At 46.0% G+C, this 25,508-nt stretch overlaps 1 protein-coding gene across 5 annotated transcripts in view; it reads right to left on the reverse strand.

Moving 5' to 3' along the window:
• Positions 1 to 25,508, reverse strand: part of FBLN2 (fibulin 2) — a 737,488-nt gene that overhangs the window by 183,958 nt on the left and 528,022 nt on the right. For all 5 annotated transcript variants that reach the window (XM_069206615.1, XM_069206613.1, XM_069206614.1 and 2 more), the window contains one exon: positions 2,753 to 2,878. In XM_069206615.1, the coding sequence (XP_069062716.1) occupies positions 2,753 to 2,878 (126 nt within the window). The remainder of the gene's footprint in view (positions 1 to 2,752; positions 2,879 to 25,508) is intronic.

Below are 25,508 nucleotides of genomic sequence, written 5' to 3' on the forward strand. Positions count from 1 at the left end.
TTACTGTTGGTGTTTCCTTGCCCCAGGCTTGCACCTGGAGCTTTAATGGCTCCATATCTGAATTTAATAAAAAAATCTGTAAGAACTCAGTGGAATATCAGAAGGTGTAGGTAATTAAAGGGTATTTTAGAGTATACCTTAGACCTTCGAGAATCTAGATGCCTGGGATGGGGCTGAGATGGATAGCTTTGTAGTATGAATCAAGCAAACACTAATTAGTGTAAATCAAGATTCATACAATTTAACCCAATCCCTCTCCCTATTCTCTCTCTAAATAGGGAAATAAATAACCTATTATAGTTGCAATACTGATTTCCCACAGCAAAAAGTGGGGGCTCAGTTATCTTTGCTGAAAAGATAGAGGAGATGATTGAAGGCCAGTATGGATAAAATGTCCTCAGATCGATTGTGTATAGGTCTGAGGGAGCCAGTTCTAAGGGGTAATGCTAGATCCTTTTAGACCTTAGTTGCAAATAGTTGTGGATTTAAGGTTAGATAAGTTCCCCTGGAGATAGAAGAAGTACAATGGAATGATTTTTTAACAGAACTATATGCAGCCCATGGGGCAATGTTTACTCCTTGCAGCCCAGGGGTGGGGGCTTTTGTTTGTCATCCGCCATCTGTCAATGAAATCGAACTGGCTATCCGAGGGATGCTTTCATCTGGAGCTTTGGGGCCAGATGAAATTCCCATCTCTGTTATAAAACAAGAACCTGCCCCCATGGAGCAAAATATTCTTGCCAGTTTTTAATAGTTGATAAATTTTTAATAAAGTGCCCCTTTCTGGTCTGGAAACATCCTGGTTCCCTTATACAATAAAAGGCAATAGAAAATCTCCAGGAAACTATTGTCGATTGCTTTAATGGATGCAGTGGGCAAGGTGTTTGCCAAATGCCTCCTGACCCAAATAAATTAATGGGCAGAAGATCATAATTGAATTCCTATGGAACAAACTGGGTTTCAAAAACATGATGGAACAAATGTTAACTTAATGGTTCTTCATCTGATTAATGAAAAGTATGTCCGAGGAAGTGGGAGTCATTTATGTGGCATTCGTTGATCTTTTCACAGCTTTTGATAAAGTTGACCTTTCTTTGCTATAGAGAAAATTGGCAGAGTTGGGAATGCCCTGGCCCCTTTTAGATTTGTTAATTGCTCTCCCCTCCTCCACATGGTGTAGGGTTTTATTGGGAGGCGATTGAGGTCTCACAGGAAAAATACCCACCTGAAATGGCCTGAAGTAGGGGTGCCTTTTATCCCCCACTTTGTTCTCATTATATATTTTTGATCTTCCAAGGCAGTTATCGGGGGCAGAAGGGATAGCGCCAAAGATTGGGTGTAAAGAAATAGTTTGTCTGCTATATGCGGATGACAAAATCCTTTTGGATCTTACTTCCGAAGGTTTAAATAGTAGCCTCAAGGTATTACAACATTTTGCTGCTAGTCACTAATTAAAGATCAATAGCTCTAAAACAAAGATTCTGTGCTTCCATGGGAAGAAGAGTACTAAATATACAAATGTTTCTTGGTCTGTAGGGCATCATAAGTTAGAATGAGTAAAATGTTATACCTTCTTGGGGAAGCTAGTGGTTAGTAACCTTAGTGATAGACCCCATATAGTTAATAATAAAAATAAATCATGGGCAGAGGGTTGAGTGCTCTATATGAGACCACGGGTAGAAGGCACTTTCCATATTTACTGGAGGTATAAGAGCAAAACTTCCAGCTACCTTACTATACGGCTTGGAGCTATCGAGTGGGATAGATGGGTTTTTTAAACAAAATAGAAGGTCAGCTGCTGAAGAAGTTAACCGGGGTTTCTCTGTCTACTCCAGCAGCAGCCCTGCATCTAGCATTGGGGCTGAGAAGCACATATGCTCAATGTTTAGCTGGGGTGATTCGCTGGGTTGCGGCAATATTGAGGTGTAAGGAGAATGACTTAAGGGTTTTGATAAAGAAATAACTTTTGACTAAAAGAAAGGTCGAAACAGTCTTGTATAGAAACTTTGTTGCTGGAACCAAGAAATTGGATACAGATCCTGAGACTGCTGTAACAATCCTGATGAACCAATTAAAAGCTGCTTTGAAGCAGGCATCCTGGGCATTCAGCTTTCGCTTGGATATCGAGAGGTGTAGCAATAGGAGGGATTTTGTGAACATATGTAGCTCAATCATGTTGAGGAAGGGGCAACCGTATATTACATGGAATTTACCACATGGTTTGAGATGTTTTTGGATATTGTTGAGCTTGGGGATGCTCCCCTTAATTCCCTATTAGTGAAATGGTATGAATCCTCACCGGACTGTAATTTATGCAATATCGGGGTAAAAGTATTTTGTCTCTGTCCGGCACTTTATGTACAGGGCTGAAAATGTTTAAGACCTTTATGCCTGTCTTATTCAATTTGTTAAGTCATCAGTTGCACTGCAGTCACTTTATTTGCCCCCAAATGAAATGTTTTGCTATGGTATTTTCAACTTTTTGGACCGTTTTTTAAAGTTGTATTTATGGTATGTTTGATATTGTATGAAATTATTGATGTTTATTTAGCTATGTAATATTGTTTAGCATTATCGATACTATGCATAGGTTGTATTCAAGGTATATATTAATTGGAAGAATATTTTATGTGGACCTCCGCGGAGTTCGATATTCATAAATAAAATAAACTTTAACAAACTTCAACTAGCCAAAAACCTTCACCTTGTAGTTATTTAAATGTTAAAATGACATTCCATTAAAAAACCGTACCTGCACATTTATCTTCTTGCAACTGAGGAGCTGGAATGGTTGCCTGCTCAATTGCATTTTCTTGTAGAAGTTCTGGAGGAGGGGTATTTGGTAATAGCACTGCATTCTCGTCAAAATCTTCATTTTCTGCAAATGCACATAAAAGTATGATTTATTATATATAAATGAACATATATTAAATGTAAATACTTATATAACGTGCTATTAAAAGGTTTATTGTGATTTTAATTGCCATTCGAAATACAGCAGTAGAGTTTTAATTTGTCCAGTTTTTAAAGGTGGGTGTTCCAATATAGTGCACATATTGAATGTAAATCTTCTCTTTTTTGTGTCACATTAAGTATTTCAAATCCTGTTTCCTAGTTTTACTAATTGCCACAGTTGTGACATGGAAAAATAGTAATACATTATTTTTTGGAGAAGAAAATTTTGATTATTACACAACTTTTGCTCTCCCAGAAATATGATGAGCCCATTAAGGATCCTATCTAGAACCAGGTGTTAGCAAGATGCTATAGCCTGTACTGACAGGGCCGAGACTTGATAGATCAGCCCTATGTTGCCTTCACGCTTTCAGAGGCAACAAGAGGCGACAAAGAGGCTTGGGATCTACTTGGCAGTAGAGTTAGCAAAAGGAGCATTGTGAGGGAGGCTGGAGGGAATAGAAAAAAAATGAAGGTTGGCAACCAGCTCAAAGATGGTAGAGCCTATTCTCCCTGCTAGCTGGCACGCCAGTGTCACGGTCTCTAGGTATCTTTTTTCTGGATGTGGATGGTCATCAGTAGCGCCACACTCCTGAGAAGGGGTGGCAGCTACTGCTGCATGGATGCTTTTGCTACACTTTGCTTTCCTTACATTTGGTGCTGTCTTCTTGCATCTTACCTCCAAGTAGATCATCTCAAGAACACCCTGTTGCAAAGTACCAAACCCAGTCTAATGATCCAGCAAAATAGACATAGAAGTGTCATTTATCCCAACCAACCCAAGCAAAATGCACACAGCAAGGCTATTTCACTGCTGTGCCCTGGTCCATATTTTTGCTGAAGTTTGAGATACCCAATGACATCAATAAAGTTAACTTGATCAATTTCTGTTTTAAAAACACCCTAAAGTTGGAGTATTAGAAATTGGTTAATAACATTTGAGACTTTGTGGTTCTAGCTCACTTATTGAAATATGTGTTCTTCCCATGCCCTACACACTGGAGACTCAGAGTCTAATTGAATCCCTCGGACACTTGCTAATATTCTGTGTTTAAAAGGCCTGAAAGTGATCACAGTATTTTGAAATGCCCACTTGCTTTGCAGCCTTCAATAGGATGACTCATGGAATCAGGGCTAGCTTGTGTAAAATCAATATGTTTCAGAACAAAATTTAGTAAAGTGGTTGAATGGTGGTACACAGAGATCTTGTTAACATCGGCCCTGCAAGTTTGCCAGGTTTGAAACCTGGGCTACTTGTCCCATGAATCATAGAAAAACCTGGACTGGAGCAGCTCATCATACATGGACCATGGAAACTTGCCAGCTATGCAACATTGAGGATATTTGGAATATTTCTGGGGTGATTTGGTTAATCAATGTTATGTGTGGGTAAAGAACCCAAAGAAGACAGGGTTTTCACCATAATCAATGAAAAAATGAGTGCATATCTTTGATTACATAAAAGTCAAAGAACGTGTTTCAGTAGGTCATTATTATCTTTGTATTATGGCAACGTTGTTGTTACCAAGCCAAATGCAAATTCATACTTTAACCGCTTGGGTGCCCAGGACAAGCTCGTCCTGCTATGGGCCCTCGGGGTATGCTAGAGCCAAGCACCCACCTCCCCAGGACAGGGATGGAAGGGAAATAGCTTCCCTTGTGGGCAGAATCCACTAGACACCATGGATTTCTTTTTGTCAGTTTCACATGAGGGGAGCGACCCCTTTGGCAAGGGTCGCTCCCCTGGGGGGCAAATTTGTTTTAGCCCATTTCTCCCCCCCTTGGGGACAGATCGGCCTATTCTAATTAGGCCAATCTGCCCCTGGGGGGGCAGAAAACTCTAGGCACCACGGACTTTCTTTTGTTTCATTGTTTTTATATGTGGGGAGCGACCCCTTAGGCAAGGGTCACTCCCCTGGGGGCAAAATTATCTTTAGGCCATTTCTGCCCCCTTTGGGGGCAGATCAGCCTATTTTTATTAGGCCAACGAAACCACTAGACACCAGGAATTTTTATTTTTGTGCGTCAATTTCATGCAAGGGGAGCGACCCCTTAGGCAAGGGTCGCTCCCCTGGGGGGCAAATTTATTTTAGGCCATTTCTGCCCCCTTGGAGGCAAATCAGCCTATTTTTATTAGGCCGATCTGCCCCCAAGGGGGGGCAGAAACCACTAGGCACCATGGATTTTTTTTTTGCGCCAATTTCACGCCAGGGGAGCAACCTCTTAGGCAAGGCAAATTTTCCCCTGGGGTGGCACATTTATTTTAGGACATTTCTGCTCCCCTTGGGGGCAGATCGGCCTATTTCTATTAGGCCGATCTTCCCCCAGGGGCAGCAACCACTTAGGCAAAAGGGATTTGTGAGTGTGTATGTGTGTGTTTTGTTTGGGGGGGGAGCCCCTTGGGCAAGGGTCGCTCCCCATGGGGGCACATTACTGTTGGCCATATCTGCCCTCCTTGGGGGAAGATTGGCCTATTTTTGGAAGGCACATCTGCCCCCTGGGGAGCAGAAAGCCCACCAGAGACCAGGGAAGATTGTTTTTCAAAATAAGAGGTTGGGGGTATGGCCATACCCCCACCCCAAATAAATTGGGCCAAAGTTGTTCTGCCCACCAGTGGGCAAATTAGGCAACTACCCCCGATACACACCCCGGGGCGGGGGGAAGAAAGTCTACTAGATGCCAGGGAATTTAAAAAACAATAAATTGTGTGGTGGTGGTTGCCAATCAGTATGGGCATGGTTATGCCCCCACCCCAACTGAAGGGGCTAACAGTCTTTCAGCTCTCCCCCACACAGTAAAACATCTTATCCCACAGCAAGCAAGAGGACATTTGATTATTTTGGATTTTGGTTTTACATCTGGGCCATGAGAGCTTGGCTAACTCTCAAAATCGTCCCACTTGGAATGGTGAGGGCTGCACTTTTTGGACTTTGGGACGCTGCCATGTAGAAAAATCCCCAAGACCTAGACACATCTGAAAACTAAACATCTGGGTGAGTCCAGGGTGGTGTGCTTCACATGCACCCCACACCATTTTCTTACCCACAATGCCCTGCAAACCTCCAACTTTGCTGAAAATCACACATTTTTCCCACATTTTTGTGATGGAACCTTCCGAAATCTGCAAGAATCCGCAAAATTCCGACCACCCAGCATTGCCTCATATATATCGATAAAAAGTCTGGCTCACTTGTGAGCCTAAAAATGTTTTTTTTTCAAACTCCCCTTTTGGACTCGCTTTGGTTCCCCCTCAATTTCGTCCTGTTTTTGGTTCTTCCCAGCTACAGGCACTTGGCCCAGCTACACAAGTGAGGTATACTTTTTACCGGGAGACAGAAGGGAATGTTGGGTGGTAGGAAATTTGTCCTGGTGCAGAAATGTGGGGAAATGTGATTTTTTTGCTAAATCTGAGGTTTGCTGAGGATTCTGGGTAAGAAAACACTGGGGGATCCACACAAGTCACACCTCCCTGGATTCTATCGGGTGTCTAGTTTTCAGAAATGTTTGGGTTTGGTAGGTATCCCTATATGGCTGCTGAGCCCAGGACCAAAAACCCAGGTGCCCCCGCAAAAACAGGTAGTTTAGTATTTGATCATTTTAATGTGTCCACATAGTGTTTTTGGGCATTTCCTGTCCTGAGCACTAGGTCTACCCACACAAGTGAGGTACCATTTTTATCAGGGGACTTAGGGGAACACTGGGTGGAAGTAAATTTGTGGCTCCTCTCAGATTCCAGAACTTTCTGTCACCGAAATGTGAGGAAAAATGTTTTTTGGGCCAAATTTCGAGGTTTGCAAAGGATTCTGGGTAACAGAACCTGATGAGAGCCCCACAAGTCACCCCATCCTTGATTCCCTTAGGTGTCTAGTTTTCCAAAATGCACAGGTTTGGTAGGTTTCCCTAGGTGCCGGCCGAGCTAGAGGCCAAAACCCACAGCTAGGCACTTTCCAAAAAACACTTCAGTTTTCAATGTAAAAATGTGATGTGTCCATGTTGCGTTTCCTGTCGCAGGCATTAGGCCTACCCATGCAAGTGAGGTAATATTTTTATCGGAAGACTTGGGGGAACACAGAATAGCAGAACAAGTGTTATTGCCCTTGACTTTCTCTGCATTTTGTCCTTCCAAATGTAAGACAGTGTGTAAAAAAGACGACTATTTGAGAAATGCCCTGTAATTCACATGCTAGTATGGGGACCCCGGAATTCAGAGATGTGCAAATAACCACTGCTTCTCAACACCTTATCTTGTGCCCATTTTGGAAATACAAAGGTTTCCTTGATACCTATCTTTCTTTCTTTATATCTCACCAAATTAATTGCTGTATACCAGGTATACAAGGAAAACCCATTGCAAGGTGCAGCTCCTTTATTGGCTCTGGGAACCTAGGGTTCTTGATAAACCTATAAGCCCTATATATCCCCGCAACCAGAAGAGTCCAGCAGAAGTAACGGTATATTGCTTTCAGAAATCTGTCATCAGAGGAAAAAGTTACAGAGTAAAACTTGGAGAAAAATGGCTGTTTTTTTCAGCTCAATTTCAATACTATTTTATTTCAGATGTTATTTTCTGTAGGAAAACCATGTAGGATCTACACAAATGATCCTTTGCTGAATTCAGAATTTTGTCTACCTTTTAGAAATGTTTAGCTCTCCAAGATCCAGCATTGGTTTCATACCCATTTCTGTCACTAACTGAAAGCAGGCTAAAAGCACAAAAAATAGTAAAAATGGGGTATGTCCCAGTAAGATGCCAAAATTGCGTTGAAAATGGGATTTATGATTCAAGTCTGCCTGTTCCTGAAAGCTGAGAAGCTGGTGATTTTAGCACTGCAAACCCTTTGTTGATGCCATTTTCATGGAAAAACCCACAAGCCTTCATCTGCAGCACTTTTCCCCCATTTAAAAAAAAAAAAGTTTGCTGTATTTTGGCTAATTTCTTGGTCTCCTTCAGAGGAACCCACAAACTCCGGACACCTCTAGAATCCCTAGGATTTTGGAAAACAAGGATGCAAATTTGGCATGGGTAGCCTATGTGGACAAAACGTTATGAGGGCCTAAGCGTGAACTGCCCCAAATAGCCAAAAATAAAGGCCTGGCACCTGAGGGGGAAAAGGCCTGGCGGCGAAGGGGTTAACACAGATAAATGATGAAAGTGTTTAGTAGGGGCATAGCTTCTGGGGAGAGACCCCCCAAATCCATGCATTCTAGGCTTCATAATCAGGTGGGGGGCCCTGTGTAAGGTCTGCTACCTGTGTGTACGATTTTCTCATTGTGAGCCAAGAATGAAAGACAAAACAGTGAACTTTGAAGTAAACAAGTGAGAGAGAAAGATAGAGGTACCCATCTGGAGGTTGAATTTCAAAATGTGAAACCAAATAACCCGCAATCAATATAGACTTGCTTGCTTGTCCAAATTGTGTGATCGTAGGATCATATTTTATTTCAGAGAGCCCACTTTTTTATTGTCACTTATGAGAGCTTGTTTAATTACTTGTGTCTGGAATGTGTGCTGTAAAAGCATCTCTTATATTTGATTTAACAGATTATAATATTGCTCCATCTAAAAATTCCAGGCCACATTTAGGGTTTAGATGACTATTGACTTGCCTCTCACTAATAACTTTGTCAGGTGAGCCATGAATATTTCTAAAATCTATCACATTTAGTAAATGTTAATGTTAAAGGAATACACTTTTTTTTAACGTGGTGAGATTGTATCATATTTTTCGCATTATGTATGTAGCACAATATACTTGCCAAACTTTTTCATAGCTCGGCTTGTGCATGGACGTTTAGAGCCAAGCCAGACCCATGACTCAGCTCTGCAAGGGTTCGCCCTATTAATTTGCCTGCAAGCCCACCTTTATTGGCAACTTGGACGCTGTATATGGGACTGTCAGTCACTTGATAAAACGATTGTAAAAGTCAAAGACTAGAAACAAGGATGTCTCCCCACATGCACTAAGTTCACAACTCTCTCATCAAGGCTTATTGAAGTAGATATGAGTGCATGCAGTGAAAATATATTTAAAATAAATTATCCCAGGGCAGGATTCCCAGGTCTTTGTGTTGTATCTGACTGCAGTCATGAATTACCAAGAGGAACATCCAGGTAGGGCTGACCGGGATGTTGCTTCAGCAGGGGTGCTTGGGGTGTGAGGTCCCTCAAATGCATTTCTGGTTTGGTTGTTGGGTTTGGGGGCCCTGACCTGGGCCTGCTCTATCTGTTTTGGTTTTTCTCATTGTCATCATTTCACTAAGAGATTTTAACTTGTTCATTTTTTTATTAGAATATTACTATATATATAAATAGCGACTAGTGTACCAAAAAATAGTAAATCTACACCCAGTACTCATTGACTGGGTGCAAATTTACTATTTTTGGGAATTCACAAACATTGGCAGTAGTAAGCGTCCAGGAATATTACTGGCAAACATTCAAAAGGTGATGGGATTAATGTTAGTAAACGGTCTAATCAGTGGCAATCGTTCAGGGTAGCATTAGAACTAATAGTTTTTCATTCACTGTGCCGCTATAGTCAGAGATCCACCTAATGCAAATCAGTACTGACCCTATTCTTCATAGCAACGGTGCACCCTGAACCTTGGTCATATCATCCTTCCCCCCTCCACCCCACTGCTTTTGTAGTTGGGAAATTTGAGATTCACACCTCCCAAATCTCACTGAAAAAGCTAAACACTTTTTCCCTGAAGCAAACAGAATCCACTCATCAGAAAGAAATCCTTGCAAAAATAACAGAAATCTGGGACTGAAATGGTATACCATCATCACAAATTTATACTAAAAGCACTTTTCCCCCCACTAAGATGTATTTCTTCGTCTGGTAAGTGCGCTTCCCAGTATGATAGTGTTGTCTCCCTCACCCACAAATACTTATTTAGTATTCCCACGCTGTTTGTAAAATACCAAGTGAGCGTGAACAAGGGTCTTGTATGTTGCACTTCCCCTTCTATTAGCTAGTCACCCTTTTTTGCCCACAGTCTCTATTCCTGTAGCTCACATGGCTGCTTATGAATATTGTGAGTAAGTTACTTAAAACAAGTATATTCTGTGAAAGGAGACATATATCAAGTATATCAATATCATCCCATTTGAGGCTTGAATCCTCCTAAGGAAATATCATCTTTTTAGTCATAAATAATATGATTACTGTCCCGAAATGCTGTCATCCGAGATTGCATCAGTCCGAAGTTGGATGTGTCATTCATTAAAGATTTTGCAGAAAATGAGCTACTATGGCCCTCATTACGAACATGACGGTCTGGGCCGCCATGCCAGCCCGCTACCGGCACGGCGGTCCAGACCGGCATATAATAAACGTGGCAGAACCGCCACTTTTGCAACTCCGCCACCGTCAGACTTACTCCACCAGGCAGCCTGGCGAAAGCAGAGTTACATACCCGACAGGGCAGCGCTGCTCAGCGCTGCCCGCCGGATAATGTGTCAGGTTCCACCAGCCTTTCCCTCGTAGGGAAAGGCTGGTGGAATGGGTGACTCGGGCCCCCCTGGGGGCCCCTGCACTGCCCATGCACTTGGCATGGGCAGTGCATGGGCCCCCATGCACAGCCCGGTTGCAAATTTCACTGCCCGATTTATGGGTAGTGAAATGCGCGACGGGTGGTGCTGCACCCGCCGCACTGCTACATTGCCCCTGGCTCCATTTGGAGCCGGCATCAATGTTCAGGCCCTGCATTCAGCTGGGCCGGCTGGCGGAAATACTGTTTCCGCCCGTCAGCCCAGCTGAATGTTCTTTATGTGGCTGGCAGGGGGTTCTGTACGCTGGCGGTCTTTTGTTGACCGCCAGCGCCGAACTCGGTGGGTTTTCCCGCCGAGTTCATAATGAGGGCCTATGTGTGTTGTGGCATGGTCGAATGTGACTGCATAATAATGTTACAATGTATGTTCAATCAGCCAAATTATACAAAGTCTTCGATGTTCATTATTTATTGACAATGTGGCAAGCAATATCATGCATATATGGCCATGTGAAAGTCCCCATAGAGTAGGATCAAAAATGAGATCAGACTTTTTTTAAATTGCACATTTCATATTTCACCTAGGGTTTTTTAACGTTAGGGCTCAGCCCAGTGCATGAATCCAGAACTGCACGTTTGCCAAATGAATTTTTTTGCACCAAGACACATTGTTTAAGATACTTAGGCCCATATTTATACTTTTTTAGAGCCGCATTTCTGCCGCTTTTTGATGCAAACACGGAGCAAATTTACAAAATACAATTGTATTTTGCAAGTTTGCACCGCCTTTGCGTCAAAAAATTATGCAAATGCGGTGCTAAAAAAGTATAAATATGGGCCTTACAGCTTTTTAAAGCTAGGTTAAATTATGTCAAAGAAAATGAATAAAACATACAGGTCCATTAACAGTGGTGAAATGTTTCTTACACTTATTTCCAGGTGCGATAAAAATTGTACCATTCATTACATTTTGACAGCTTAAACTTGCTGGAATTTAATGAGTGGAAAAGGCCCAGTTTGCATTGTAAATTGAGATTTTGGTGCGGTAAGCACTAAAATCTGCATGTTATTACCAAAAAAACACAGAAAATGCTATAATTACCAAACCTTATGAAATCTGAACACATCGGTTTATCCATGCAATAAATATGGCATCACAATACCTGGACACTTTTAATGAGTGCCATAGAGTAGATGTGGATGCTTTTTCAAATCTTACAGTCTAATTTTATAAATCTTGTCATGATAATTGTAACATTTGGCATAACCAGTGTTTGTGCTCGGTTTTACTGCCACAGGTTTGGCACACATGATGCCCAGTCCCAGGATGTCCACACTTGTAACTTACTTCAGGTCAACGTCATCTCTAGAAGTAATTTTTAGAGGGGTGCACAGAAATTTCAGATAGAACTAATGGGGCATCAGGGATTTCATCAGACACTTTGGTCCTCATTTGAACATTGACGGTATATACTGCCTACCACCGCGGCAACGGGCGCCAAAAGACTGTCGCTGCAGCTACCAGCCGTCCGCCAAATTATGACCGTAGCCGAAATTCCGCCAGAAGGTTGGCAGAAATCTGGCTGCGGCCATGGGGGCGGATGGCGGTAAGGTGGCACTGCTGCCAGCAGTAGCGCCATGCCAGTAGACCGCCGCAGACCGTATCATGACACATGATACGGCCTGGTGGTGTTCTGCTAGCGGACGCTGCTGCTGGCAGCAGAGCCCCGTCCCGTGTCCTGCCAGAGGACCCCCTGCAATCAGTTAAGGGGAGCGGGGTGAGGGGTGTTGTGTGTGTGGGGGGGTGTGTGTGTATGTCTGTGCGTGCGTGTATGCGGGTGTGAGATGCATGTTGTCTGTGTGTGCGTGTATGGATGTGTGAGTGCGTGTATGTTGTGTTGTGTGCATGCATGTCTGCATGTATGTATGTCAGTGTGTGTGGATGTGTGTGTGAATGGATGTATGCATGCGTGGATGAATGTGGGTATGAGTGTGTATATGCGTGTGTTCGAAGGTGCGTGTATGTCGTGGGGGGTCTGGAGTGGGAGGAGGCTGGGGGAAACCAAGAGGGGGGTGTGGGGCGGGGAAGACCCCTATCAGTGACAGGAAAGGAATTCCCTGTCACTGATAGTGCCTACCGCCATGGTTTTCATGGCGGGAAGGATGCCACGAAAACCATGGCAGTAGGCGGGTCATAATCCCGCGGGCGGGCTAGTGACAGCTGCCTGGCTGACGGCTGCCTGGCTGGAGACTGCAGTCTCCAGCCCGGTGGTCATTACCGCTGTGGCGGACGGTGTGATACATTGGCAGTTTGGCTTGAGCCAAACCGCCAATGTCATATTATAGGGAAAAGTACCACCAGCCTGTTGGCAGTACTTTTCTCCATTTCACCGCTGTCCGCCAGGGTTGTAAAGAGGGCCTTTATGTTATGGCTGTAACAAAGGAGACAAACATTTCTCTCTAGGCCAACCTCTTTTAATTTGGTCAGTAACCTGTTGTAATACAATTTCTATTTTCACCTCTTTCAACCATTCTTCCTCAGAACAAACCTTCAATTGAGGGATTTCTAGGGAAGCCACTAAGCCATCTTCAAAGTCTTCATCGGGTAAATCAGCCAGTCTTACATCACTGTCATCATCTGTTTTGCTCGGAAATCGCAAAAATGAATCAGCTCTGCTGTTCTTACACCCCGGGATATGGATCACATCAAATTGATACTACATCAATTTAGTGGAGAGTCTTAAAATTCTGGGTGTACAACACTTACTTCCACCCCACCCGGAATGTGTACTACAGACTTATGGTCAGTTTGTAACTTGAGGCCAATAGTTCTCTTTCGTTTACAGAGTATTGCAACTCTGGTTCCCGCAGCACTCTTGATGCAAACGCCACAGTATGTTTAATCTCACCACCCATTTGTGTGAGAGTGACACCTAACTCTACCTGGCTAGCATCCACAGTGATGCAACAAGACAGAATTGGATCAAATGTTTTGAGGGTTTTACTTTGGCTTAACACATATTTGATTTGCTGAAAGGCTGTAGAACATTCAGTATCCCACTCAAACTTGACACGTTTTTTCAAGCAGGTTGCTAATGGGCCTGTCCTTAGATGCAAAATTGGGAATTAAACGAGTATAAAAGTCACACAGACCTAGAAAAGCTTTGACTTCCATCTTGTCAGATGGAGGAGGCACATCAACAATGGATTCTGTCAACCCTGGTCTGGGTTTAAATCCATCCTTAGAGATAATGCTCTCATTAGGAGTTTGGCGGAGACAGGCCTGCTACGCCAGCGGAGGCGATCTGACCGCTAACAGGCTGGAGGTGCAGACCGCGGTATTATGATTGTGCCAGTGAACAGGCCGGTACACACTCAGTTCACCGCCTGTACCACCAGTGTGGCCCACCGCCGCTGGTGGATGCCATCTATAGGGCGGCAGAAAGGACCTTACAGCCCCCCATATTACAGCACAGCACACTGTCACGATTTCCGGGGCGGACCGACCTCCACTCAAAGCCTGGTGGAAAGGAACAGTATACAAGGAAACACTCACCGTAGGGACACAGTGGAGGCCGCCACTGACGACATGGAGCGTGAACTGGAGATCTTCCCAATGCTAGTACTTCCAATCCACCTCCAGGACATGCAGCACTGACGAAGACGACAACGGTGAGTTCCCCTGCCTACCACACAAGGGAGGGAAGGGGACAATGACACACACACACACAAACCACACACAACTGACACGGAATGGCACGACCACGCACACACACACACACGCACAGCAACACCCCTACCCATATACACACACAAACACACACACTCGCGCACTCACAATACACTAACACACAACCAGAACACACATCACGCCCTACACACATCACCCACACACCAAATAACACCAACCGTAAACACGCCACAACACTCATACCCAACCACACACAAACTAATCACAAAACCACAGCCGACACAGACACCAGGCAGAAGACAGCATACCAGACACACATACGGCACACAGCCACAACGGCCATCTACACATACACTGGGACCATACCATGATGCCATTGTCCATACCACGCACTCTACCCATACCATGCACAACAACTGAACACACATCACAATCAATTACCCACTCTCATACCATCCACACCAACTTCCAAACCCATCACCGCATAAACACCATTGCACACACAAATACAGACAGGGACATAGCTGGGTACAGAAGTGATGTTGCCACACAAGCACAGTACACATGCACAGATGGGGACAATGATCCACATACCTGGGCACATGAGGCAGCCATAGTCAAATGCAGAACAACTTGATCAAAGTGCACCAAGTGTGCAGGTTGGCCATATATATTAATGTGAACAACAATAGGGGAAACAGGAACTACTATGTACAAAGATGCCCATGAGGCCAAACAGTGCCAACAAGGCCCCAACTTTACTCCCGGCACGACCATGGTCTCCACTTAGCAGGGGCATCAATGGGGCAGGCACCTCAGTGTGCAGGGGGAGGGGTTGGTTGTGGGGATCAGGTTAGGAAGGGGGGCTTGAACTTCTGCTTGGGAGGGGTAGGGGTCTTGGCCTTAGCTGTAGAAGGAGGGGGAGTGGGTTTAGACCGGTGGGTGGGAGCAGGATCAAGCCTCTTCACAGTTTTCTTCTTGAAGGGGGAAAGGGACATGGAAACCGGAAGGAAGGTCCAGGGTGGAATGTGAAGTGGAGTAACTGAGTTTGGGGAGGCCACGGGAACGTGCATTGACAAGACGGGGAGGGGCAATGTGGGAAAGGAAAAGTTTTGTAGGAGCATGTGGAGGGGCTGTGGAAACAGGCAAGGGAGAGGAGGTAGAGGGAGTGGCTGTAGGACATGTAGGTGTGCTGGATGTGGATGAAGGTGGGTGCTCTGTCTGCTTGTGTGTGGTGGATGACTGTTGGGTGCTTGAATGGAGGCGTTTATGTGTTTTGGGAGGAGGGGGGAAGGGTGGGAGAGGACAAGCAGGTCATGTGAATGGATGTTGTGGTGGTGTCTACAGGTCTGGTGTGTGTGCTGCAAGTGTCTGTTATGGTTGTTGTGGTGAGTGTGAGTGCGGTGTCTGGGGTGCATGTCTGGGTGACTGCTATTGTGGTGATTGTGTCAATGGGGCAGGATCTGGGAGTGAGGATGCAGTGCTTGCAGGTGTGTGTGGTGAGGTCACAGTAAGGGAGGTCGAGGTGGGGGAGACAGTGGAGGATGTGGCTGTTGTCATGTTATGTTAGCATTTGTCTGTTGAGTGTGAGCCTGGCTGTGGTGTGACTTGTGGTGCCTATGTGTGTCCTTTTGTGCCTTGTGTGTTGTACTGTGTGCATGCTTTTTGGCTTATGTGTTTGGGATGGGTGAGGGGAAAGGGATGCTGGATGGGGCACAGATGGTTGGAGGGGGGATGGAAGTACTAGGGACACTGGCTACTGTCAAAGAGGAGACCAGAGCCTAAAACGATCTCTGGAGGCCAGACAAGGCACCGTGAATGCCTTCCAGGTAGGCATTGGTTTGCTGCATTTGTGATGCGAGCCCCTGGATGGCATTCACAATGGTTGTCAGTCCCACAGAGATGATTCGAATGAGGTCAATAGCCTCCTCATTGAGGGCAGCAGGGCTGACTGGGGCAGGGGCTGAGGTGCCTGCGGCAAAGGAGATGCCCACCCTCCTGGGTGAGCGGGCACGGGCAACTCGGTGGGGAGCTACTGGGAGGGCGGTGCTGGTGGGGGGTTGTGGGCAAAGATGTCATTGAGGTGGTCTCAGAGGGGTCTGCCACCACCAGGGAGCTGCCATCGGAGGAGGAATCTGAGTCTGATGTCGCAGTTATAGTGAGGCCCCCTGTGGTGCTCCCCTCGTCCTCCAACCCACTGGTTCCCTCGGCATCAGTGGATTGTGCCTCCTGGGTCCCGTGGGCTGCAGCATCCCCATTCGCTGGTGCCTCCTTCGCCTGATGATGCTGATGCACACAAGGACACAAGAAAACAGAGAGGGAGGGGGGAGACAAAGAAAGGGATGCAGGCTATGAGCAACTCAACTATGATGCAGGAAGGCTCACATGCAGTGCACTTCAGTCTCAGACCTCACCTTACCATATCCTTTGCACTACAGAAATGTTCCACTGATAAGGATTACACCTGCCTCTTTGGAGTACACTACACTGACAGTGGTGCCCTACAGATTCACTGTACATGTCCTTCAACTCCAACTGAGGAATCCATTTAATGCTCAGATGTTTTGAGTACCACAACGTCACATTGCAAGTCAACAAGAACACCACCTGACTGACTGTTCTACCCAAGTTTTACCTTACCTGGATACACATGCCACCTACACAACAAAGTAATGTAACCCGGTCAAGAAGCTGAACACCTGCATACCCTGACACCTATGAGTCACTGTAACAGTATCCTTTCTCCACATTGCCTACCATCCCCCCAGTACAGTTGGCATGCATGACAGTGTAAGAACTCCCCTCCTTGTGGCTGCTGTGGTGCCTTCAAGCGCCCATCTAACGCTGGGTCGGCCACTGCCAGTATGTGGGCCATTAGGGAGGTTAGGGTCCGACGGGCACCAGCAGAGTCATGCCACTTCTATCTGTCCTCTGCATGTAGGACAGGCGACTACCATTTGAAGTGTAAAATGTATTAGAGTGCAATCTCTACGCGCCGTCCATGCCATCATATCTTCTTGTACATGTTAGGCATATCAGTCATACACAGCTATACATGCCATATGTGATGTGTGGCATCAGTTAGCTACATTTGTCAGTTGCATAGCACCGTGATCACTCATTGATTGTCACAATTTTAGCTGTACACAACCCTTCCATGATTTCAAGGCTATGTGTGTGCAGTTGTGTGTGTGTGTCGACATCATCCTTAATGTGTTGGTGTGGTGACTTATGTGTATTGGCCCTCTCTAGGTACCAACCCATGCAGAGACTGAGGAATGCACCGGTGTATTGGTCCCTAGTTGACCTGGCAGCCATGGAGGAAAGACACATTATACTGACCTACCATATGCACCGGGTGACCATACGTGAACTGTGTGCCCAACTGGAGCCAGATCTACTGCCAGCTCTATGCAATCCCTATGCTATTCCCCCTACTGTGCAGGTACTATCTGTGCTACATTTTTTGGCCAGTGGATCTTTTCAGGCGACAGTGGGCTTGGCAGCAGATGCGTCACAGCCAATGTTCAGTAACATCTTAAGGGATGTCCTCACTGCCTTGATGAAACACCTCCAGAGCTACATTGAATTTCCCCAAACTGCTGACTTGCCCACTGTGAAATCTGATTTCTATGCCATTGCACACATTCAACATGTGATTGGGGCCATAGATTGCAGCCATATTCCCTTGGTTTCTCCCAGGGCAAATGAACAAGTGTACAGGAGTAGGAACAATCATCACTCCATTAATGTACAGGTGGTGTGCCTTGCAGACCAATACATTTTACAAGTGATTGCAAAATTCCCTGGATATGTGCATGACTCTTACATTTTGAGGAACAGCAGTGTCCCACACCTGATGGCACAACTACAAAGAGAGAGAACCTGGCTTGTGGGTGAGTGAGATGTGAGAGTGCAGTAGCTAGCAACCTGCCTTTCTTCCTCTTTACCCTCCACACAATGGTGGCATGTGCTATGTATTCCCACTCTTCCCAGGTGATTCTGGCTATCCAAACCTGTCTTGGCTGTTGACACCAGTAAGGTATCCCAGGTCAGGGGTGACAATTGCTACAATGAGGTACATGGCAGGACAAGAAGAGTAATCGAGAGGATCTTCAACCAACTGAAGGCAAGATTCTGGTACCTACATTTGTCAGGCAGATCCCTGTCTTATTCCCAAACAAGGTTTGCCAGATCATCGTGGCCTGCTGTATGCTGCACGACTTGGCACTGAGAAGACATGTACCCCTACTGGAAGAGGAGGAATGACCTGGTTGACTGGTGGAAGCTGAGGGGACAAAGGACAGCGGTGAATAAGGGGAGGATGACGTGGACTCCAGAACTCAGCTCATTCAGCTGTAATGAGTTGAAGGTACATTTTGCCTACTGGTTCCCACAACATTGCCTATGTAGATTTGTGTACAATTGACTGATTGCACAGCCAGTGCTGGAGACACAGAAGTGTGTGTGTGGTGCAATGTGTGTACTGTCACATACCCCTCACTGCTTCATGTGTTTGATGACTCCCAAAGGTAGTTCACACACAGAAGTTTTGTCTTCCTGGATGTGTTTTTTGCCTTCACATGTATGGACTATTTGGACATGCTGCGTGGATAGAGGGTCTGGACCAGTTTTGCTGACAGCACTCCTGACACCACATCTCCTCAGTACTTGCACATCAACCTAGTGTCCCTCACAATGTTGGGTGGAGGTCACCTCAGCTGATGCAGATGGCCCTACAGTTCTACTAATCTGCATGGTTGTATAAATGAGTTCATTACTGGTGTGTAGTGTAACTGACAAATGGTAATACTGGTCAGTGAAGAAGTGACAGTACTCCGGCAATGATGTCTAACTTTGGACACAAACCAGTTCATGTGTCATTGAACAAACTGTCCCTACATGTATGTAACATATCTGTTCCCCACAGGTCGTCCTATGGTGGGATACCCTTTGCCATGCTGTGTACAAGGAGGATTAGGACATTCCTGGTGCATGTGTTAGAAACCCATTTCACAGATTTGGAATGTTACAGACTGGCAAACTTTCAGCCTAGGCAATTTCTGGTACTGTTTCAACATTTTACATTGACAAAGTTGTTCATCAAGTGCATGCATTATGAATAAAGCACAAATACATTGGTTGTGAATGTACAGTGTTTATTAAGTGAATCAAAGTACGGGATGGGGAAATACAAGGGAGTGGACAGATGGTGGACGAAATAGTCATTTTGGTGTTCACAGCTGTTAGTAGCACAGGTTCAGAGTCCATGAGGCCATTGGAAAATGAAGCACTGGCAGTAGAAAGTCAATAAGGTGTGTCAGTGGCACACAAGGGAGGCAGTTCAGGAGAGGATCACTTCCTGGTGGTGGGTTTGATCTTGGCTACAGTCTCCAAGGGATGTCTGGCTCATCGGCCACGTTTGCAAGGGGGTTTGTAGGCTACAGTGGAAGGGGTGCTGGTGTCCTGTGAGTCCCCTGGCAGGGCCACCAGTCCCCTACCAGCAGCAGATGTGGAGGGCTGGGGTGTCTTGTGGCTTGTGGAAGGGGCCTGCATGCGGGTGGAGATCTCACACAGGACTGCAGTCATGTCCTGCAGCACCCCTTTGATGGTGGCCATGGTGGCATTGTGGGCCTGCCATTGCTTCATGGCCTCCTGATGGTGTTCACTCTGCAGCCTCTCAATATCCTGCAAAGTGGGCAGGATTTGACCCATCCTGTCCTGGGAGTGGTGGTATGCTGCCAGGACTTGGGAAGTGGCGTCCTGGCCAGTCGCTTCCCTGGTTTGACTCCTCCCTTGGCCCACAGATGCCCTCCCACTGGCCCGGGCCCCCTGTGCCTGTGACCCCGTCACAGTGTGCCCACTCCCACTTGCACCAGGACCTTCATCTTCTTGCCTGGGGACGGGTGGTGACTCTGGTCCCTGTACAGGTGGGCACATAGTGGCTGACCCGGGGACACTGTTTTGGGGGCATTGGGCCACAGCTGTTGGTGGTGGCTGAGTGGTGGGGGTCTGTCTGGTGGGCTGAGTGGGGTTTCTGGAGGGTGACTGGCCTAAGGTTCCCGATGGGCCAGGGTGGTCGTCCAGATCCAGACATCCCACTGGACTGTCATCACTTGGGCCTTCTTCTGCTGGGGGAATGGCACTTCCTGGCACCTCCTGGCAGCTGCCATGAGCAGTAGTACCTGTGGATTAGAAATACAAATGTATTGTGTGTCCTGCAGAGTGTTTGACTGTGAGTCAGCTGGGTGGCAGTAGCGGTCAATAGCTTGAGGGGATATGGCATTGACAGCCAATTAGTTGACGATGGTGGACATTGCACATGTGCATTGCTTTCACACATTAGCAGTGGCATGTGTTTCCTTCTGTTTCTGTCCTCTGTCCTGTCATTGCCATGTCCCTGTCAGCATCTGCCACCTGTTTCTTGTGCTTACATCCCCACACATCAGCATGCAGGACTTCCATTGGGATTGGTGCAGTGCACGGAAATTAGTGGAATGGCTGATGCATTGTGGGACTTGTTGTGTTTCAAACATTACATGCAGGGACTGGTGGTTGTGTACACATTGTTTGGGTAGGTGTTAGTGGGGTGCGTGGGCATGCAAGGTATGGGTGTGGGTGGTTGATTGGGTGGTATGGATATGGGATAGGGTGTTTTGGGTTCGGTACAAGGAGAGGGGGTAACATGCATTTCAGGTGCAGGTGGTGGGAGGGGTGTGTCATTGACTTCCAGAGTCCAGTCCTCCAGTGACTCCAGTGAGGCCCTCTGGATGCAGGATAGCCAAGAACTTCTCCTCCCACTCGGTCAACTCGGGGGGGAGGTGGTGGTGGACCACCGCCAGTCCTCTGGATGGCAAGCTGGTGTCGTGATGCCATGAAACTCACCCTCCACCGCATGTCGTTCCATCTCTTCCTGATATCGTCGCTTGTGCATGGATGGTTTCCCACTGCATTCACCTTGTTGATGATCCTCTGCCAAAAGCTTCATCCTCCTGGCAATGGATGTCTGCTGGACCTGTGCACCAAACAGCTGTGGCTTCACACTGATTATTTCATCCACCATGGTCTGCAATTCCCTGTCAGTGAAACAGTGGTTCTTAGGGGATGCCATAGTGGGTTGTGTGGGACGATGTGTGCTATGATGTGGTGGTGTTGATTGGGGTAGTGGAGTGTGTGAGCGAGTTGGTGACAGGTGTGATATTTGAAGGTGCAGTTGTGGGATGTGTGGTTGTGAGTTATACGTGGCATGTGGGGTGCAGAAGTATAACTTGAGTTTGTGGTGTCTCTTTCCAATTGGCCGGGAGTTGTGTGGCAGCAGGTAGGCGTAGCTAGGGATTGTGGGTGTTGTGGGTGGGTGTTTTATAGTGGTGTGTGTGTGTGAAGTGTGTGTATGTGTCTCAGGTGTGGGTTTTTCAAAATGACCAATGTGGGGAGTTGTAGTTGGTTAGTCCATTCCTTGGCTGCGGTGGTCCGTACTTCATATGGCATACTGCAGCTGCACGACAGCTGTGCTGATTTGTGAATCGTAATTGGGAGGGTGGTTTACTTTTTGCCATGGTGGTGGCGGATTTAATTCAGCCTGCTTCGTGCCATTGTTTGGCCTGGCGGGGTCAGATACCTTGCTCTTTTCTTGCAGTTTTTGCCTTTGGGGTTGTAATACGGTGGTAAGTTTCCCGTGTCCACGGCGGTCTTTTGCCGGCAGACTGCATGGCGGTTGGCGGTAATTTCCACCGCACAAACATTTGCACAACTTTTTTTTTTTAACTACTCCATGCTCTTTGAAAATTCTCAACACTTTTTGTAGAGTGGCATTGTGTGCATCAACATTTTCTGCAAACACTAACACATCGTCTTGGAAAACTAAGACCTCCTCTAATCCCTTGAGCAAGTTGTACATCACCCTTTGGAAGACCGAGGGTGTCAAGGCCAAGCCAACTAGCATCCTACAATATTGAAACATACCAATAGGTAAAATAGCAGTGAGTTGCCTTGTTTTGGGATGCAGTTCCACCTGACGATAGGAAGAAGTCAAAACAAGTTTGGAAAACACAGTGGCCCCAACCTTGCAATTAAACAAATTGTTAATTTTAGGCAATGGATGAGAATCAATCCATATCTCCTTATTTAGATGTCTAAGATCCACAGAATCACTCAATTGACCACACCTCCTGGGCCCTACCACTCAGGGGGAAAGCCATAGTGAAGATTCAGCTGGTTCAAATAATTCCCTTCTCACATAGCATTGTGAGTTTCTTTTCAAGATCTTCCCTGACCCTGAAGGGTACCCCTCTGAGCTTATGTTTTAGAGGCATAGCCTCTTCCTTCAACTTAATACTGTGTTTGAATTATTTAATTTTGCCCAGCTGCTCACCAAATACAGAAAGACATATCTTGCTCCCTTCAAAGACCTGTTCTTTGGCTCCCAGCTTCAATATCATCCAGAACAATCCTTCATGAAACCAACCTAGAATATTTAGACCCTTGACTATCAGATATACCTTTCCTCTGATCCTCCTTCCTTTGAACTCCATCATATCTTAAATATATAGCACCAGCTCAATCTTGTGTCCTTCATATGAAACAGGAGAACTAAAATCAGGAGGCATCAGAGGTCTATCACCCCAAGTATCCTTTAACAAGAGTCTAATTTCTGACTGAGTAATCATGGTGATCTTGGTGCTGGAATTTACTGAGAATTTGAAAACTTTATCTCCCACCCTAATCTCAGCTATGGGATTGACACACAAGGAGGGATCACCCACCCTCGATTCATCAATCTTGAATTCATCATCTGTAGCAAGAATTTGATCTATCCTTTCCCATATCTCAGATTCAGACTCTACATCTGAATCAATCACACATGCAAGAGCCCTCTTCCGTTATTTTAAACACACTTTTGCAAAATGTGAGAGAACAGGGCTGATTGCAGAGGCCCGCTAACTTTTTGACCCCATTTTTCACTTTTTGCTGGTGTTTTCCTGACTCTGATGGTGCCCTGGGTACTGCTAACCAGACCCAGGGCCTGTGCTCTGTGTAAACTCAGTATGCAAATTAGGCTAATTATAATTGGCTAAGTCAACCTACCTATAAGTCCCTAGTATTTGGTAGGGCATGTAGGTTTAGGGACCCTGGCATAGGTAGTGCACCCATAGGTGCATTGCTGAGGTGCCCAGTGTCATTTTAAAGGCAGGCCTGCCTTGCTGGCTGCTTTTAAATGAAAGTTACATGCAAATTCGACTTTTGGAATTAAAAGTAGTTCCAAAGTCTTAAACTACCTTATTTTTACATATAAGTCACCCCTGAGATGTGCCCTATGTACCCCCTAGGGCTAGGTGCCAGGTAACTATAACAGGGACCTTATAAAAATAGTTTTAAAAGCCCTGGTGAGGTAAAACAGCCAAAATCGTTTTTCCCTCATTGTAGTGAATGGCCTCCATAGGCTAGAAAGAGGAGACTTTATTTTAATTTTAAAAGTCCCCTTAAGTAACAGATACCACAAGTTTGGTATCAAAATAATTGTTATAATAAATCCCACAACTTCCAGTTGTGGGATTTAATATAACTTGTTCAGATAAAGAGTTTTAAACTTTACCTGAAAAGTTGCTAACTTCAGCCCTGCAGTGTTTTTGCTGCTTTGCTCTGTTTGGCCAGCCTCTGGCAGCCTGGCCAGGCTGCCTTGATGAGGTGTGAAGTGGCCTGCTCAACACAAAGAGATGTGCCTCGGGGAGGAGATCTCCCCTCAGCAGATGGGGAAGCAGGAAGGGGGGAGGGCTGCCAAACTGGTCTTCAAAGGCAGGAGAGGACATTTGGAGCAACCCAGCAACACCCTCACATCCTGCAAACCCAGACAATTAGGTGCCCCTCGATTAGATTAGGAGAGGGCAGGAGAGGGGTGTGTTTAGGATTTTTAGCCACACCAGAGGGTGGGCTCAGCCAGATGTAACCTCCAAAAATCACTTTCAGCCATGATGGATTTTTGTGGAATGTTGCTCCCTGGGATTGATTTTTGCCACGCTTCCCAGGAAGTGGTCATCACAGGGGGAAGGACCCTGCCCCTGACTGGAGAACCAGGACCCCCAGGATCCCCCTGTTTTTCACACAGGAGCAAGGATAAAACTGGCAGACCTGCACCCACACCTCAGATCCCTATCAGATTCCAACAAGGAAGAACTACAGAAGAAGAAGGACTGCCCAACTGGACCCCTGGCCTGCACCTGGACACTGCACTCAGGAGGACTGCACCAGCTGCACACTTGTGCTTCACCACAAGAAGGACTTTGCCTGGCTTCAACTGGTTCAAGGAGGGATTCCCTGTTTGATACAGGTGAAAACATGCTAACCAGAGTCCCCTGCACCAACTCCTGGAGAAACTAACCAGCTGACCACCATCCAGTGGCTAAAAAGGAGTTTGCACCAGGTGCATTCTGGGATTTGTAGTCCACACCCTCAAGGAGTGTCTCAGAGCTTCTGGAACCTTGGGGTGAACTGTGGACCTCAAAAGAACCTTAAAAGAACATCTGGAAGAAGATCCAGAAGTTTGGAGAACTTTTGGGAAAAAAGCTCCATAGAGTGACCGACCTGCCGTGGCAACTGTAGCCGGCTTGCCTCAGCTGCGGCCCGGCCTGACTTGCAGGTTCATTCCGGTGAAGAAAATCTCCAAAAAAGTGACTAAGGGCCAGATGTAGTAAGCTGTTTGAATGGTGCAAACTGCGAAAATCGCAGTTTGCGCCATGCAAAAAGCCTTCTGCGACGCACATTCACAATTTGCGAGTCGGTACCGACTCGCAAATTGTGAATGCGACTCGCAAATAGGAAGGGGTGTTCCCTTCCTATTTGCGACTCGCATTGCAATGCAGAATTGCTTTGTGACCGCGAATGCGGTCGCAAAGCAATTCGCAGTTACCACCAGTGTCACACTGGTGGTAACTCATTCGCAAAAGGGAAGGGGTCCCCATGGGACCCCTTACCCTTTGTGAATGTTGCCCAAAAGGTTTTTTCAGAGCAGGCAGTTGTCCAATGGACCACTGCCTACTCTGAAAAAACGAAACCAAATGGTTTCGTTATTTTTTTTATTTTGCAACTCGTTTTCCTTTAAGGAAAACGGGCTGAAACATTTTTAAAAAACTGCTTTATTTAAAAAGCAGTCACAGACATGGAGGTCTGCTGACTTCAGCAGGCCACCATCCCTGTGAGTGCAGGGACTCACTATGGGGTCGCAAAATGCGACCCACCTCATTAATATTTATGAGGTGGGTCTTTGCGACCCCATAGCGAGTCGCAGACGGTGTCTGAGACACCGTTCTGCATCCGCATTGGCGGTTCGGAAATTGCGAGTCGCACAGACTCGCAATTTCCGAATCGCAAA

This window comes from Pleurodeles waltl, chromosome 9 (genome assembly GCF_031143425.1).
Source record: "Pleurodeles waltl isolate 20211129_DDA chromosome 9, aPleWal1.hap1.20221129, whole genome shotgun sequence".
In the NCBI taxonomy this organism is placed as follows: Eukaryota; Metazoa; Chordata; class Amphibia; order Caudata; family Salamandridae; genus Pleurodeles; species Pleurodeles waltl.